This window comes from Paramormyrops kingsleyae, chromosome 7 (genome assembly GCF_048594095.1).
Source record: "Paramormyrops kingsleyae isolate MSU_618 chromosome 7, PKINGS_0.4, whole genome shotgun sequence".
NCBI classification, from domain to species: domain Eukaryota; kingdom Metazoa; phylum Chordata; class Actinopteri; order Osteoglossiformes; family Mormyridae; genus Paramormyrops; species Paramormyrops kingsleyae.
In genome coordinates this window covers 3311634-3328959 of record NC_132803.1, presented here as the reverse complement: position 1 = coordinate 3328959, position 17326 = coordinate 3311634, and the positions used below count along the sequence as shown (strand labels likewise).

Below are 17326 nucleotides of genomic sequence, written 5' to 3'. Positions count from 1 at the left end.
GCATAAGACAAAAACAATAATTACTGGTTTGAAGTTAATGAGGGAAAAACTATGTAGCTATTTAAAAAGCATCACCATGAATTGTAATGTAATGAATTGCATGGTTCTGACAAAGAAATCAAGCAAAAATAAAATCCTTGGTAAAACCTTTGGAGAATTTTGCCTGACCGTGTGCACTGTAATTCTTCGCGTTGCTTGACTTTGCATTACTGGTCTAAACTTCTCCATAATTCTTTACCTTCATAAAGATCTCAGAAGTTCAGGTTTTTGGCATTCGGCTTATTATACATTCAACAGATCATATTCTTCGTGCATAGCCATGCCACGTCTTGGTTTTGCATAGACAGATTTCAATAAAGAAGACCATAAATATGAAGTTATCATAAGGCATAATATTGTAATACACGTAGCTGTAAATTTCTTTAGCTGACGCAAGAAGTAGGCTATAGGCAGTGTTGGGCCTTCTTATTGATGGTGGTGATATCCCACTTGAGGTAGCAATCTTGCCAGCTGGACCAGTCACCCTTTCTAGGTATTCACAGTTGGGGGGAAAATGTTCTACAATCCAGAAATATTACACATTTGATCAACTTCAATTTTTGTTGGGTAATACATATTGGCCTATAATATAAAGCAGTCGTCGCCAGCGCTTTACGTTGAAAAAACAGTGCCAGTACTCCACTTGTTATTCAGTACCGACAAATTATGTGAGGTGCCAGTATGCAATAAACATTCCCAGTACTCTGCACTGGTGAGTACTGGGCCGCCTAAAGCAATGCTTGTCTCTTAACGATTCGTGATTCTTCGGCAGCAGCTCCATTCCATCGCGTTCTATTTTACTCAATTTCCCAGCCAGCCACCGCTGGCTTGTAAGCACCATCTCGCGAGATTTGCGTTTCACGAGATTTTATTTAGAGCGATAGTTTTTGAAAAATGGCGACCGAAGGAGAAGCGAGTGGTGCAGCCTTAGAGGCGGCGTCCGGGGAAGGGTAGGCTGTGTGACTGCAAATAATGTGTTGAAGTTGTATTCATATATATATATATATATATATATATATATATATTTTTTTTAACATAAGCGTTTGGTCGATCCTTAAAGTAACAACTGCACTAATTATGAAGCTTAGTTGTAACTGCACTAAGCTTCAATGAATAACGTCTTCAAGTTCCTGTATTAAGGGAAGCTTCTGGGTTGCAGCAGTATGGTTTACTTTTACAACTGAATGCTAGTGTTTTTTCATTACTATTTTTCAAGTATAATGTTCCCTCCGTTGAAATATATTATTACTGGTTACTTTCTTGATGAATTGACGAGACATCGGTCCCCGCCGACACCAAACGACCTGGCCAACCTTTGTCATTTTTCTGGCTTTGGAAAACCGATAAATGTGTTTCAAACGCATAATTTGTATGATAGCAGGTACAGCGATCAGGTACAGTTTCGGCATCTTCTACCGGTGTATTTTGTTACAGGGACGCTCCGTTTGGAGATCTGGCAACGAATATGGAAACTGAATCGACGAATGGGAAAGAAACGATGGTAAATGGAAATAAGAGATGAATATGTGAATGAATGATTATCGCAAATAATACGTGTTGAGGTACTTATGGTTTGCTAGCTTGCAATGTTCGTAGCACGTAACACGTCCATGGACTGCCTGTCACTTGTCTAACACCTATGATGAGGTCGTGTGCGATTCTGTGCCCGCAGTGTTAAATGTAATTACAGAGGCTCCCTTCCTCCTTTGTCAGGATCCCACGGGAGAGGGATCGGAGGCGGCCGACACGCAGACGGGCTCCGGGGACGAGGAAAACGGCCGTCAGCTGGGCGAGGTGGAGCTGCAGTGTGCCCTCTGCATGAAGTGGTTCACGGCGGACACCTTCGGCATAGACACGGCGTGAGTAGCCTGTACCTATTGCTCAGTTCGCTGTCTGTGCATGTAATCTTCCTTTTAAATCGTTTTTCTTACTTATTACTTATATGTAGTGATTTTTAAAACTTAATTTCAATAAAATATTAATTTAGGATTAATCCCCTTAGTCAGTTATACTACCAGAGGGCTCCTGGAAGCTGAAATAGCAATCAACAGATCACTTCCGGACTGTTCCACTACCTTCCATGCATGTTTTGGTAATATTTTCCTTTTCTCTGCTGCAGGACCTCCCTCCCTTTCATGACCAACTATGTCTTTCATTGCAATGTGTGTCACCATAGTGGCAACACGTACTTCCTGCGGAAGCAGGCCAGTAAGTATGAAGTTACCTGAGCCGGGGGGATGCTCTGGATGCATGACTGCTTGGAGGCCTGTGGGGGTTGTATGGCCGGGTATTATATCACACTGTTACCTTGAGTCCCCTGGACCACAAGAGCTTCCATTTGGTTTGACCCCATAGATCTTCGGGAGATGTGCCTCACTGCCTTGGCCAACTTGACATGGCGGTCAAGGACTCAAGATGAACACCCAAAGACCATGTTCTCCAAGGATAAGGTTGGTATCGGGCACAGCACCAGGAGCTGAGGAGACTCGCCCCAAAACCGTTAACGCTTTGCTGCCCTTTTGCGCAGGACATCATTCCGTTTATCGATAAGCACTGGGAGTGCATGACCACCCGGCAGAGGCCTGGCAAGCTGACGTGGCCGAACAATATCGTGAAGGCCATGGTGAGATCATGTGACCGTTGGGAGTTTGGCTGATTGGTTGGTCAGGAGACAAAAAGCTGCAGGCAAAATCAGGCAATATATTGTTCATGTCTGAGGAATAAAAGCACAACTTTGTACAGAGGGACGGTAAATGTGCTTATATACCAATGCACATTGTCTTTGAGACCCTTTGTGTCTGTTCTCTTTTGAAAAACCCCTGATTTTGATCACACACTTATATTTTGTCGAGTAATTCAGGGTGTATTTTCTTATTAGAAATGTTAGTGGATAAAATTAAATATTCCAGAGGTTGTACTGTTTCATTCAAGGTGGATTCTGATTTTGTCATTTTATTATGTTTTTTTCTTTCTCTTCTTAGAGCAAAGAGCGAGATGTCTTTCTGGTCAAAGAGCACCCAGATCCAGGAAGCAAAGATCCAGAAGAGGACTACCCCAAATTCGGACTACTGGACCAGGTACTCCCCATAGCTGCTGGGTGCTGCTTGTTGATGTTGAATATCTAATAGATTATTATTATAGCGCCAGCCTGCAGATAACAGCCTTTGCTAGGAAGGTTTAGAGCAGCAGCTAGTGGTGGAATGCAAGGTCACGTAGGCCGTTGCAGTATGTTTAGGCTAGAATTCAGGCATGTAAGCATGTATTAATAATGTGCTTAGTGTTTGTTTAGTGTAGTGCTGGTAATACTGTGTGTGCTCTGTTCTGTCCAGGACCTGGCGAACATCGGCCCTTCTTATGATAGCCAGAAACAGCCTACATCCGTCTCCACTGGGACTGGACTTAATGGTAAGAACGCTGCCCGCTTCTGCGGATGCAAAACCTGCAGTTGGAGTAGCGCATTCTTGTGTCAAGGTGCATAGGGTTTTGTTGCCAATGAAGAAACGATTCTCTGGGTTAGTAGGCTAGAAGTCGTCAGAGGACTAAATAAGGTACTATAGCTGTAGTTTTGCCATTGTTTTAGCTATCGGAATGAGTGAAAGGGCAGCACTGTGATGAAGAACACGATAGCCTGCATAATTTTGTAGCTGTTCTGCATCGAGTATCTGGATAGTAGCTCCTGTTATAACACCAGAGTTGGTAATCCAGGTCAAGAGAGTAAAAGTCCAGACTGGGATTTTGTTTCAACCACCAGTTGAGCATAAAGTGTCTGAGTATTCAACTGGTTGGTTGAAACAAAATCCCGGTCTGGACTTTTACTCTCTCGACCTGGATTACCAACTCTGTATAACACTTAGTCTTAGCTTAAAACTATCAGGAATTTTTAGTGTTACATTGACTTCAGCGCTTAGCGCGTCTCTTTAAATAGTAAGTAAGGATACCTGTGGCTGAAGTCGCGGGGGTGGAGGGTGACACTAAACGACTGTGCGTTGTGTTACAGGTGGATCAGCGTTCACAGGTGACTATGAGACCTTAGCCCCTTGGTGTAATGCTTTGGCTGTTTAACGGGTCGATGAATCGACACCGTGCCACTGCTTGCTTTTTCCTAGGCCTGCATCCCGCTCCCCCCCCCCCCCAAGCCCCGTTTGCATTTGTTAATTCTTTGGCTTTGTTTTAAACTGCTGCTCCTCCCTCCTTATGCTCGCGCTCAGTGCGCATCTCCACGCATCGCGCCAGCTTGTGGTCCAGGCCTTCGCCATGCTTCCTGTGGGGCTTCCTGTGGTCACGATGATACTGGTTTAAGGCGTTCTGCCCTCTGATTTGCTGGGAGCAGTGCTCGCGTTTTGCTCTTTGGAGTTGTTTTTGAGGGGGGGGTTGGAAGGCTGGCTCCCAGCAAATATTTGTCATATTCGTTGATACTATTTAATATTGGAAGCGGAAAATAATTCTACTTGGCAAGCACTCTGAGAGTTATAGCTTTGAAGTTTTTACTTTCACTTTCTTTTCTAAAAAAAATATTGCCGTGAAATTTGCCAACATACAGCCCTGCTAATTTTAAACGCTGACAGCTCTTGAGATGCTGCTCTTGGATGTATGCTGACTCTGTATGTGCATTAACAGTGAAAATGATTGTGACAGCCATGAGGCCTGTGTGCTTTCATTAGTGTCCCTCAAGGACTGTTACAATGCACAGAGACGCTTCAGCATTTTGCTAAAGAGCTGTGCTTCTGTTTAGGTGCTTATTGTTTTGGATCCTAGTATCACTTATGGCACAAAAGATCAGTATGAATTGCAATCTTATACAAATATTTTATATATTCATGTATGAATACAAGTTATGCATTCTTTGTCACAATGCTTTTACTGATGACTTAGTTTTAGTTTGTAGCAAAACTTTTTTTAATTAACAATTTTAAGTTTCTTTTTTTGTATGTATTCTATTTTTTTTTCTTTCTCCCCATCAAGAGCTTACGGGGTCGGCCAGCAGTTGGGGTAGGAAACAGTGTGGGTGGGGGTGTGTGTGTGTGAAGACACCTGCACCTGGCTTTGTTCCCCATGTGGCTGAGTGCTGTGTGTGTGCCATTGTGTGCTGGGCAACCTGTAGGGCGGCGCTGTATAGTAACACTGTTTGTACGGAAGGTGGACTGGCACCTGGAGGCACTGGGAAAGGGCGAGGAGCAAAGCGCAAGCAGCAGGAGGGTGGCACGACTGGCACTGCCAAGCGAACTCGCAGGTGGGCAAGCCTCCCTCCTACACACACACTCCACTCCTGTGTCACTCTTAACACAAACCAGAAGCCATCATATTTAAGCTGTGTAATTCAACTACGCATAACTTCATTATATTATACCAGAATTTCTCTAGGAAGCTCGCTGGCGTGATGTGTATTCATATCCACCCTGATTCACGCAGCACCCCACTCATCATTTCTTCATTAAAGACCTATTCTGTTGTGTTGCAGTAGCACCAAACCCAGGCCCGGCTGCTTCGGCTTGTGGTTTTCATTAAGGCCGTTAAGCCTCTGCTCTCATCTTGTGAGCAGAGTGAGCAAAAAATGCAAACTGATTTATTTTTATTTTTTTTTAAACAAACGCAACTTTTCTTTCCATTAATTACTTAATGAACTTAAAGCACAATTAAAGCAAGGAAGTTTTAACCTGCCCTGTTAACGTGAACACAGCTGCTTTGTCTGTATCGTTTCACTGCAGCTCTGCATCTGGAAGTCCACAGAGCACATCCATCTTTAACTTTTGTTTTTCTTTTGTCGATCACTCCTTTTTTCCCCCGTGATCTCAGCATAGCCAAAGCTATTTTCTCGAGATTAAAGTTATATTCTTGATCACAAAATTCACTCTATGACGGTTAAACTTTGCAAGTAATCTGTGGTTCACATGCCTGTCGAACCGTGGTGGGGGTGGGGGGATCCATATGGATCACAGATCAACTACCGTCTGTTACACCACTACTGCCAACAGATGTTTCTTGTTGCAAATCCTCCCCCCATAGCGACCCCCTCTTTTCAGCTCAGCGCCTGCCTCCCCATGGATACCCCCTAGAGCACCCCTTCAACAAGGACGGCTACCGCTACATCCTGGCAGAGCCAGACCCCCACGCGCCCGACCCCGAGAAGCTGGAGCTGGACTGTTGGGCGGGGAAGCCCATCCCTGGGGATCTGTACCGGGCCTGCCTGTATGAGCGCGTGCTGCTCACACTGCACGACCGAGGTGAGCTCCCTGCCTGTATGAGTGCAGCCCTTCCATACTCTACAGTTGGGCCTCGGAACCATGGGAATGAAACATGACGTTCAGTAGCACACAGATTCGAACCTGATCACGGCCAAATTTAGTGAAGGGTACCCCCCTCTCAGTCACTGAAATTTAGAGAGGGAGAACCTTCACCAGGTTGGTGAAATGTAGTGTGGGGGACGTTATGAACAGCTGCGCCCTGTAAAGATTGAGAAACCATGATTTGGCTGGTATTCCTGCAGTTTCCTGCTTAACAATGGGTGTCATCTTTTCCCGCTTTATCCAAAATATTTGATAAATCTTATATTTATTTGATGCATTTATCCAAAGCACAATAAGCCTGTGTACCTGTGATCAGAAGGTCGCCAGTTCGAACCCGGCCTCGGGACGTCTGCGGGTCCTTGAGCAAGGCCCTTAACCCCCAGCTCCGGGTGAGCTCATGATCAGCACCCTCAGTGTCTGGCGCTCTTTCCCTAATCCGCCCATCTGGTCCATCATGCCGTTTAGCCCCGCAGCTGAAGATTTCCGACGACCGTCTGACGGTGACGGGGGAGAAGGGCTACTCCATGGTGCGCGCGTCCCACGGCATCAGGAAGGGCTCCTGGTATTTCGAGGCGTCCATCGATGACATGCCCCCTGACACAGCTGCTCGCCTTGGCTGGTCCCAGCCCTTGGGTGAGTTCTCTCAGCCATGTTGTTTCTAAATGAGTGATTCTCACGAAATCTTGATGTCAAAGATGTCAAACATGAAGTATTTAAAAAGACTTGCATCAACAAATTTCTTTTTTAGCCATTAATAATCAGTTCTGAAGTGTTTGTAAGGGTGAATTTAAAATCATTTACAGAAAATTTAACTTAACATTTCCCAAAACAAGTCTTTTAAAATCTCATTACCGCAACAGTCTGAAAACATCAAGACCAGAAAGCCAGTACATTTCCACATTTTTAAATTGCTTATTGTCATGCTCCTAAAGTCATGCTCAGTTACTTGAAACTATATAATATTTTCATTTAAACATTTTTATTTGATTTTGACTGATTTCTGTCATTACTGCAGCACCTTCTGGAATCTACAACCTAATATTTTTCGTATTTCACTGAAACTTGATATATTATTGAAATAATGTGGCAAACCTTAAGGAACACAACATACAGATTCTGCACATGCGTTTAAAAGCAAACTACTATTTTTTGATTTATTAAATTAACATGAAATGGACACCTTTGCAGTTTTGGAAATGAGGTCGATGGTTTCGTGACAATCACCCACGTGCTGTTTTTCCTACTTTTCTTTCGAATCACACTGAATATGATTGACTAGTTTTAAAATAATTCCGTCCCCTGCGACTCCCATCCCAGGCAACCTTCAAGCCCCGTTGGGCTATGATAAGTTCAGCTACTCATGGCGGAGCAAGAAAGGCACCCGCTTCCACCAGTCCATCGGGAAGCACTACTCAAACAGCTATGGCCAGGGAGACATTCTGGGCTTCTACATCGAGCTGCCGGACAGCACTGAGACCGCCAAGGCCTTGCCGGACACCTATAAGGACAAGGTACTGCAGTTTTTCCTGGATTCACTGGGCACTTCATGATGTTTCTTTCACCCTCCCATTCTCGGTCTTGCACAGCGATGTGTAACTCCTCTAATGTGTTTTGGAGGTTGCAGTTTGCGGAGCTATTTTTCAGCTTGGACTCCTCAGACCCCATAGAGAAACAAGTATCGAGTTGAAAGGACTGCAAAAGAATGACATGTTAACTGGGGGTTAATGATCGCCAAGTTGTGAAGAGACCAAAAGATCTGTTAAAGATGCTTATAGGGCTGGGCGAGATCAGCAAAATATCGTATCCTGATTATGAACATTCATATCATCATCAGTTCAAATATCATGAGTATCGTAATATAGCCTAAATACGTTTTCTTGCATAATTTGCCGTTGTTATGCACTATTTTTACATGAATTCCAGCCTGTTGTTGGCGTAATTTTTCATTATACCTGTCACATGCTCTGTTAGCAAAACCAGTTTGGCCATCATAATCACATTTTACTGTTTTCTGCATATGAATTTTATAATCTCATGATAAATATCGATACTGTGAAAATATTATATTTTTAGGGCCTATTGCCCAGGCCCCGATACTTAGCAAGTCTTAATTTGAGCTTCATGCTTATGTGGCAAATGGAGTTTTGGTATTTGTGTTTGGTTTTATGTGTCCTTGCATAATGAGAAATGGGTCAGAAATTATATAAAGTTATCCCATCATTGCATTGTTATATTTGGGTGTCTTCACAGGCATTGATCAAGTTCAAAAGCTACCTGTATTTTGAGGAGAAGGACTACCTGGATAAAGCAGAGAAGAGCTTGAAACCAGTGACCCCAAGCAAGGTGAATGCTTTTCCTACCCTGCCCTCCTGCCAGGAATGTTGGAGGAGAAAACGGTGACATGAGTCACAACACGCTTAAATGTTTTTACACCTTAATTGGCTGTTGACCCTTTATCTGTCGCCCAAGGGCAGCGCAGGATAACGTGCCCTTGGAATGAAGTGCTCTGCTGTAGTCAAAATAACATGCAAATATGTCCTGTTTGGAGATTTATTTTTTTCAACCACTCAAGTATATGAGAAATTTAGGGATCCAAAGTGGCTCACTTAAATGACTGTGTTCAATCATTTAAGGAATTTAAAATGTCATTCTTAGTGCTGATGAATAATGAATCAATGGCCCCTGATAGACCAGCAGGTCCACACACAGAGGTTCTGTAACACTCTGATGTATGAGTACCAGTGCAGGTTGGTTCTGCTGAGCTTTCTGGTGCGTTTCTCCTACCTCAGTGTTTCCCAACCCGGTCCTCGTGGACCACCAGACAGTCCATGTTCTTGCTTCCTCCCACACACTGCCCTACCTGATTCCCTTGTCTTTCCCATACAGATGATCTTCTACAAGAATGGCATCAATCAGGGGGTGGCTTTTGAAAACCTGTTTGAAGGGATGTACTTTCCCGCCATCTCCCTCTACAAAAATTGCACAGTAAGTACCTGTATTACCTCGTGTGTGTGTGTGTGTGTGTGTGTGTGTGTGTGTGTGAGGAACAATGAATGAGTTTTTCTCTTAAAAGATCTTAAAGATGATGTCAAGAACATCCTTGCAGAACTGACAGCCTATTGTTTGGTTATTTGTATGTAATTCTCCTGTTCTTCTGTTCTAGGTATCTGTTAACTTTGGGCCTCATTTCAAATACGCTCCCAAGGACATTAAATACCAACCCGTAAGTACTGCCATGTAGGTCTCGCCCAAATCCCAGAGACCTTTTAATTTATTTTTACATCTTGTTTGTTTACATCCTTGCAGATGAGTGACATGGGTTGGGGAGCTGTAATTGAGCACACTCTGGCAGATATCCTGTACCATGTGGAGACCGACGTGGATGGCCGTCGCAGCCCCCCTTGGGAAGGCTGACCCCCCCAATCCCTCCAGTGTGTCACATCCTCCCTGCTGGACACTCATTCCTGCAGTAGACTTCACTTCATGCCAAGCACTGACCCATAAGCCCAATGTGAACTCCATCCATCTTAAGGAAGGATCGAACTGGACCGGACCAGGTAGCACGGTTACCTAATCCTTGTTTTACAAGATACTTGCGATTTTGCGTCAACAAGAAGACCCTGGATCTTCATTTTCCTAAGTGTGTTCTGCTGATTTCCATCAAAGACCTCTGTCATAGTGCTCGTTAAAATCAGGGGTCTGCAAGCATGGCCGCTGAATGGGACAAAATAAAATTTCATTGGAAAGTGCTCAGAACTTTCTAGATTTCCTGCTTTCATGATGGAACCACTATGGTCAGAATATCAGCAGGAGTCAGTCCTTCTCAGAAAACGTTTAAAAGCATTTCAGAGTGTTTATGGTACAACCAGACCTGTGGTGTCGGTCAGATGTGAGCAGGTTAACTCTTCGTGCATTGTGTATCCACATCCGAGTCTGGAAGGCAGAATATACACATACTGTAGGAGACAGCCTTCCTAAATGCTAAGCTAAACAGCCTGGAATTCTGGGTAGCTTTACTGTTTGCTGACCCTCGTCAGAATCACCAAACTCCTCTAGCATAGGAAGCATGGAGTTGGTCTCCAAATATCTCTGGTTGTGCCTCTAATCTCAATCAAACCATCGTAAGTACGAAGTCCCCCCTATTCACTTAGGCTGCCAGTCTGATTTCCTTGGTTTCACTTCTTCCTTCCTTCGGCTTGGTGTGTTTTATTGTGGTTCCCTGCCATGCTAGTCCCCTAAATAACATTTACCAGGGTTGGTGTTTTGTTTTATAATGAAACTGGTTTTAAATAAAATATTTAAAAGTGCACTCCCTGAAGTTCTTGGTCTGAACTACTTTCACATGAAGTTACTGAGGGGAAAAAATGCGGTTCTTGCTTTTTATTTGCTTGACAGACCCCTTTATTGTGGGTGACAGGCAGTTCTATTGGTTCACAATAAATACAAGACATCTTACACCAAGTGCAGTAATTACAATGAATGTACAGATTCAAAATTTATACAGCAATAAAATTCATGCTGAGACTGGTACAGCTGGTACGGAAAATGGAGGATCTTGTACGCTGCTGGTCTGAACTGGGGCTGATGGGGAAAACAGTCATTTGAGGATGGCAGTGACCAGTGATGAGTGCCCTCTAGTGGTCCAGTGTAGGAGCGCAAAGTCAGCAAGTGATCAAATCAGGACATACCTCTATAGGACTGTATTTACTTAAAGTGGTTGTGTTTTGTTCAAATGCCCTCAGAGTAATGACTTTGATAATCATAATCTTTTACAGTTTTCTGGATTGCTAATACACATTTCCTAAGATCTCTCATTTTCTCAAAACACTAAACACAAACTCTAAAATTCAAGCTACACACACAAAACCTTTGACTTGTCTTGGAAAATCACAAGCAAAACTGCTTTCAGATCACGCATGAAACCAGTCAGTTAAACTACTAAGTCACTACACACTACAACAAAAAACTGAAAACACTACCAGTCAACACAGTAACTGGCCTTTAGAGAAACGTTTACTGTGGATGTGGTCTTTTGCATCTTGAGCCACAAAATTGGAAAGCACAAGACTATAGGGGAAAAAAAATGTCAACCAAAGATGTTTGCACACAATTATACTAAACCGATATGTAATGTTTGCAGTATTCAGTACTCTGAGAAGGTTACTGTAAACAACATAGTTAAAAAATCCAAATGAGAGGGATATTACAGTAAAATGTTGTGCAACTGCCAAGCTACAGTCAAGGAAGAATATCCATTCTGCCTCATCTCCATGTCTTAAGGCTGGATAAGGACAGAGAACTTTGTCTACATCACAGGAAATGCTCTCCCTTGCTGAGTGATGTGGGAAGATTCCTTTGTGTGAGCCATTTGTACCTTGACGTCGAAGTTCAGCTCACCTATGTCACTTGCACCCTCATCCGGCATTTATTCTATGTTCTAGTCACTCTTTGGCTTCTACACGTTTAGAAACGTATGAACAGTTTTGAGTCATTGTGTTTAAATGATGACTACTGTGTGCTGGCTTTTGCAGACTATTTTCTATTTTCCATCAAAGTTTGCCATGGTGCAAAATGTGTTTTAATGAATGAGAATGTGTTTAGAGTTTTGCAGAAAAGGTGACTTAGACCTGCAAATTGTGTCTAACTAGGTGAGCACTGTCTAAAGTTTCGCCAAACGGGCGACTGATTCAATAAATGAGTTTTGGTAATTGGCAGTTTTGCTCCAAGGATGAGGTTTAGTGTTGTAGCAATTCAGAAAAGCTGTAAGAGCTTCTATGTCTCCCTGTCACACGTACAACGTATCATACTGACATTGTTCTAAGGTAAGTAGCAGCAAAAGTCTGCAAGCAATGCTAATGTGATCAGCTTCCCTGTGATACCTAAGTTTGAAGAAGCAGAATTCTGTTTTCTAAGTGTGGGAAAGGTCCCTTTGGATGAGAGTCGCCCCCCCCCAGCAGTGGTGTGATTGGTGTGGGTGGTGTGGGGTAGGACAGGCGGTGCGTGGGGGTGTCAGCAGGCTAGGACAGCCCCCATAGTGCTGGCAGCCATCCGTTGTCTCAGGTGATGGGCGAAGTCCAGCTGAGTCTGGGAAAGCACTTGGTTGACGATGGCTTTCGGGATCCAACCCTAAAAATGTACAGGGAGAACAGGAGCCACAGGCAGACTAGTTCTCATTGCCTTTCATTTGACAGCGGTAAAAAGGGTGTGTTTACGTAACTGGGGAAGTGAAGCTGGAAGCTAACTTCTTCATGAACATCATAGACTTCCACACGAATTTGTCGACAAACCCGATCACCTCTGATGGCAGCGTATTGACTAGGTGATTGAGTTGAGACCTTCTCACCTTCAAATCTATGCTGAGCAGCCAGGTGAACTTCGTTCTGGTGGGGTCCTCGGTGCTGGGTCGCATGACAATGCACGTCGGCCCGTTCTCTGCCCTGTGACATGGGAGTACACACACTCAAGCTGAGAAATGACCCAAGATGGCAACACACTCGGGAACTGCAGGAAGAGGACCATCCAATACGATGCTGTGAGGTCAGATGAGAGGATAGGAGACGAATATCCTATCATTTCAAGTCTATCACTATTTCAGCCATCCTGCATAACTTTATCTAGTAGAGGGTCACAATGAGCCTGGAGGTCATCCAAAGATGTACAGGGCACGAGGCAGGGGAGACCCTGGATGTGCTGCCTGTCCATCACAGGGCACGAGGCAGGGGAGACCCTGGATGTGATGCCTGTCCATCACAGGGCTCACCTGGAATGCCTGCAGAAAACCTACATGCAAACTCCACACAAAGAGTTGGGGCAGACTTGAAAACTCCAACCCGAGGTGGAAAATGGCCAAAATCTCGATCTGGAGGCCACAGTCTCACTCACTCTTTCAATTTACCTTATTATTTTGTCTTATATTTTATCTAAATGGTACATGACAACAGAAATCCAGTACTTAATGGAGAGAGAAGGCAGTGGGCAGGATTATCACATGCTGTCAGTCACCACAGGTTTTAACCAAGGGGTAAGTGTCCTGCATCTTCTCCACCTTTCCCTTGCTCGTGGACATTTGACAAAAAGCCCACCTGACAAAGCCCTTTTGCTCAGGCATCCCCAGATGGCTTGTGGACATTCCTGCCAGGAAGCACGTGGAGCCACGGCGCTTGGCACAGCGCACGCTCACAAAGTCCCGGGGTCCCACCACATTGCCAGGCGTCTCTGCCGCCATCTCATGAGTCACTAAGGTGTCCTGACCAATCTTCTGAAGGATCTGTAGAGGGAACAACCAATAGGAAGCTGTAACCTTGCAGAGTAGCTACTTAAAGAAAACAAGAGTCCCAAATGGTCTTGGATATTTAAATAATTTGATATATCTAGTACATTTTGATACTTTTCTCAGTGGTGGACCAGCAAATCCTCATAACAGAAGAACTGAAAATTCAGTAGCATAGGTAGTCAGTAGACTACCTGCTATCCATTCATACTGCCCAGGTTTGTAATAATTGCATCAGCGAAAAGCTCTAATTTGACCCTCATACCTTAACCTGCTTCACATTGGGGTTCCAGTCGGCCATTTGTTCCATGTTGCCAACCAGCTCTCCATACAGATCATCAGGCTGCTGGTCCAACATCACCTCCAGTTTGAACACCTTGCCAACATCTGGGAGCATCTTGCTCAGGACTTTGTCACCATTCTCCTACCAAAAAAAGAAAAAAAAACAGTTTAACAAACTACACAAGAATCACATAAAAGCTATTTTCAACCTAGTGCAGCTGGGAGTGCAGTGGCACTCACAGTATGGTATTTTCTGACAGATCAGACACTAACCGTCACAATCTCAGTCTTCCAGCCATCCTGGTCACTGAGGATCCTAATAGACTTCTGGAGAGCCTCCTCTCCTTGCTTTACGTAGGACATCTCTGCTTCACTGTAAGGCATCTCTTCAGTCCTGCCGCCTGCAAAAGATGCTGTGCAATGTGCAGAGGAATTCCGTCTGTAGTTTTATAACCTCCTAGGTAAGACACGTATAGTTATACAAGACTATCATACATACTTACTACTCAGAGAACTTCTTCTGCGGACCTGACTGATCCAGCGATTGGGACTAGGACCTGCTATCCTCTTCATTTCATGGCTCAACGCGACAATCGCCGTTTTCCTTAGTCCTGTAAACCAGTACAAAATGTCATTCAGAGTAAATGCATTAATCCCTGTAGCTAAAGACCATGAGAATGTGTTAGAAAGATACTGAAGTGAACACATACCTTTGCGCAATCACATTTGCCATCAGTGCAACTCTGTTCATGTATTTATTTATAAAGTTTAGTTATTTAAAATACCCATCTCACATTTAACATACTGAGACGTCAACATTATTATTTAGGTTGAGAGTTTAAAAAATTACTAAAAGCTAGCCCCAAAAGTATGGCTTTTCATTTATGGCTATATGATATTTACACCTGGGATAGGTAAGTACTTTTGCTATTATACAAAAATTTTAGAAATGTCAAATGTAATGGCAAATACTATTCTATCGAGCCATGTATACCTATTTCTGTAAAACGTTCCACATTGTTTGTCAAGTTAAGCAACGTTTTAATGATGCTCCAAAGGAAGAACAGTTAAAGTACTTGCTATATCCAACTTAATATTTTTAAATTGATAACTGATTTAATGATGTTAAAAACAAAACGAGGGCTGATGCATGGTTCCTTACCCGTCATGTTCCGCATGTGTCCGTAAGAGATACCTGCACAAAGCTTAAAAGTTGCAGGCAACATAGTTTCGGTTGTAAGTAAAAATGGAAAAGATTTCCTTCGTCAGAGGAGAGAGTTTAGATTCTGCTGGAGTAGAAAGATCCTGCCTGTATATACTGTGACCAGAAAGCTGTCAATGTCACTAGACAGATAAAAACAGCATCACTCAAGAGTGGGCTGGACCCTGACCAAGGATGCCCCGCTTACACAACCAGCGTATCTGATTCTCATAAACAATTTGTCAAGATAACATCCAGTGCTCATACATGGCGCACGCTGTGACTGGACATGGCATGCCTGCAATCTTCACTCAGAGGTAAAGGAACATCTCACTATACAAATGAGACAGACTTTCCCAAGTTGGGGCATTTGAAAGTTACGATGCCACAGTAAGATCGGACATGACATAGTGTATCTTTTGAGAAATGCTGCCGTCATTTAGGGCTGGCCAAAGTAAACCACCTAACAATATATTAATAAAGCATGTAAATATGGAGTAAGGCTACCCTTTGCCTTCAAAACAGCTTCAGTCCTTCACGGAGTACTCTCAAGTCCCAAACAGAATGTAGTTGTATTTTGGAGCGTTCTTCAGGAAAGGCAGGGCATTCCCATAAAGATTCAGTGATGTTTAGATTGGGTGACTGAGGTCATGACATTTCACTTCTGTCATGAGTTCCTGAAAACACCATTGAATTAAATGCTCATCTAAACATTTCTGTAAGGTTTTACCACAGTTCCTCTTTGGTAGAGCAGCTTTTTTTTGTATGTGACATATGCTGTCAAAGGTAGCAAGGCTGTTCCCCGTGACACGCTAAATAATTCTGCAGTCATCTTGACCCATGCACCTGCAATGTCGGCATCACCTGACACTTCTGGAGGTACTTCTGAGGTCTGTCAGCTGCCACACGCTGTTATGAAAACTCACATATCAAAGTGTTGGAAAGATCTGAATCCCTGCGGAGCAAATACAGAACTTTCAGGCTTACGCTTGTAAATACTTTTCACAATATTATTTTAATGACAACATGTTCGTGTTAGAGGGATTTGTGACATTGCGTTTTGCCGGAAGAGTCTGACTTGCGGAAAGGAATTTAAGCCGTAAATTTTGCACAAGGACTAAACTTATGGCATGATTTATTTCTTTGTCCTTAAACTCTCGCTGAGTCCCTGGCTTATTAATAGGAATCTGAGAACCTTTTGCGTCATTCACATATGCGTCCATTCCCCACGTTATAGTTACTATCAGGCTCGACGTGCATCTTCAGTGATCTTTTCATTCGTGAGTCGTGAATTTTGCAGCGCTTCATATTAATTTCCAGTAATGAAATCGCGATTCGATGCAAGAGTTGTTCAGTGTTACAGGGACATCTGTGTGCCCCATTGTCCATGTATAACACAGATGAGAAAAACAGAAAATGAAAATCGTGGAGGGAACTGTTACACCAGTTCCGGTGTTCCGGGCAATTCGGTTTCCCCATGTTTCCCCTGTCGCGCGCTGATTTGTACACGGTTTCGCTGTTGTTTTCATGTCTTTTTACAAAGCTCTTGAGGTAAACAAGCCATATATTTTAAAACATCACATGTTTTTTGTTTTTACAGATAATAAATTAAAGTATTTCATTCGCTGGATAGAGATATTTCTTGATGAAAACGGTATAGTATTGCTTATAAGACTATATTATGCGTGACGATCTACTGTATTCACATGTAATAATGTACCTGAGTGATTTTCAGACATCTCACATACATATTTGCCTAAATATTAGGAGAAACATTATTTCCTGACATCCAGGATATTTGGTTCCCCCCTGTTAAAACAGGTATACAGCAACTCTGGGCCTCGGAACTAATAACAATACAGTATTCACATGTAATAATGTACTTGAGTGATTTTCAGACATTTCACATACCTCTTTGCTTTAATATTAGGGGAAACATTATTTCCTGATAGACAGGGGAAACATAGGGAAACCGAATTGCCCGGAACACCGGACATGCAAGGACGTTGTGATAAATCGGCTCCTCATTCTCAGTACGTTCAGAAGGTACGGATTATAGTGATTACTCTGTACAATATAAGAGCACAGAGTTTATTCAAAGTTTTAGACGCCCCTCCTTTATACTGAAAGGTCGCTAGACGTCCAGCGTCTAAAGTTAGCATTAAAATAGTTAAATCCCTCTATAAAAACACTGAAGCGGTCTCTATTTTTTCAAGCGAGAATTAAAAAGAAGAAGCTGTTTTATTCCTT

At 43.2% G+C, this 17326-nt stretch overlaps 2 protein-coding genes across 5 annotated transcripts; one reads left to right on the top strand and one right to left on the bottom strand.

Moving 5' to 3' along the window:
* The first annotated feature begins 873 nt into the window (after positions 1-873).
* On the top strand, positions 874-10632 carry ash2l (ash2 like, histone lysine methyltransferase complex subunit). Of its 3 annotated transcripts, XM_072714099.1 has the most exons (18): positions 874-989; positions 1474-1540; positions 1753-1898; positions 2159-2247; positions 2395-2489; positions 2567-2662; positions 3021-3116; positions 3369-3444; positions 4037-4054; positions 5002-5028; positions 5176-5269; positions 6043-6260; positions 6789-6956; positions 7641-7834; positions 8574-8666; positions 9210-9308; positions 9487-9546; positions 9630-10632. In XM_072714099.1, the coding sequence occupies exons 1-18, from the start codon at positions 934-936 to the stop codon at positions 9735-9737; spliced, it is 1800 nt and encodes a 599-aa protein (XP_072570200.1). In that variant the 5' UTR covers positions 874-933; the 3' UTR covers positions 9738-10632. The 3 variants fall into 3 exon arrangements, with proteins under 3 accessions (XP_072570200.1, XP_072570201.1, XP_072570202.1); XM_072714100.1 differs by lacking the exon at positions 5002-5028; XM_072714101.1 differs by lacking the exons at positions 4037-4054; positions 5002-5028.
* Positions 10633-10688: 56 nt separating this feature from the next.
* star (steroidogenic acute regulatory protein) lies at positions 10689-16190 on the bottom strand. Of its 2 annotated transcripts, none has more exons than XM_072714103.1 (7): positions 15038-16190; positions 14379-14486; positions 14149-14276; positions 13859-14017; positions 13406-13590; positions 12667-12760; positions 10689-12449 (listed from the first exon to the last, which is right to left on the bottom strand). In XM_072714103.1, the coding sequence occupies exons 1-7, from the start codon at positions 15099-15101 to the stop codon at positions 12333-12335; spliced, it is 855 nt and encodes a 284-aa protein (XP_072570204.1). In that variant the 5' UTR covers positions 15102-16190; the 3' UTR covers positions 10689-12332. The 2 variants fall into 2 exon arrangements, with proteins under 2 accessions (XP_072570204.1, XP_072570203.1); XM_072714102.1 differs by having other exon boundaries at positions 14149-14288; positions 15038-16182.
* Between the last annotated feature and the right edge of the window lie 1136 nt (positions 16191-17326).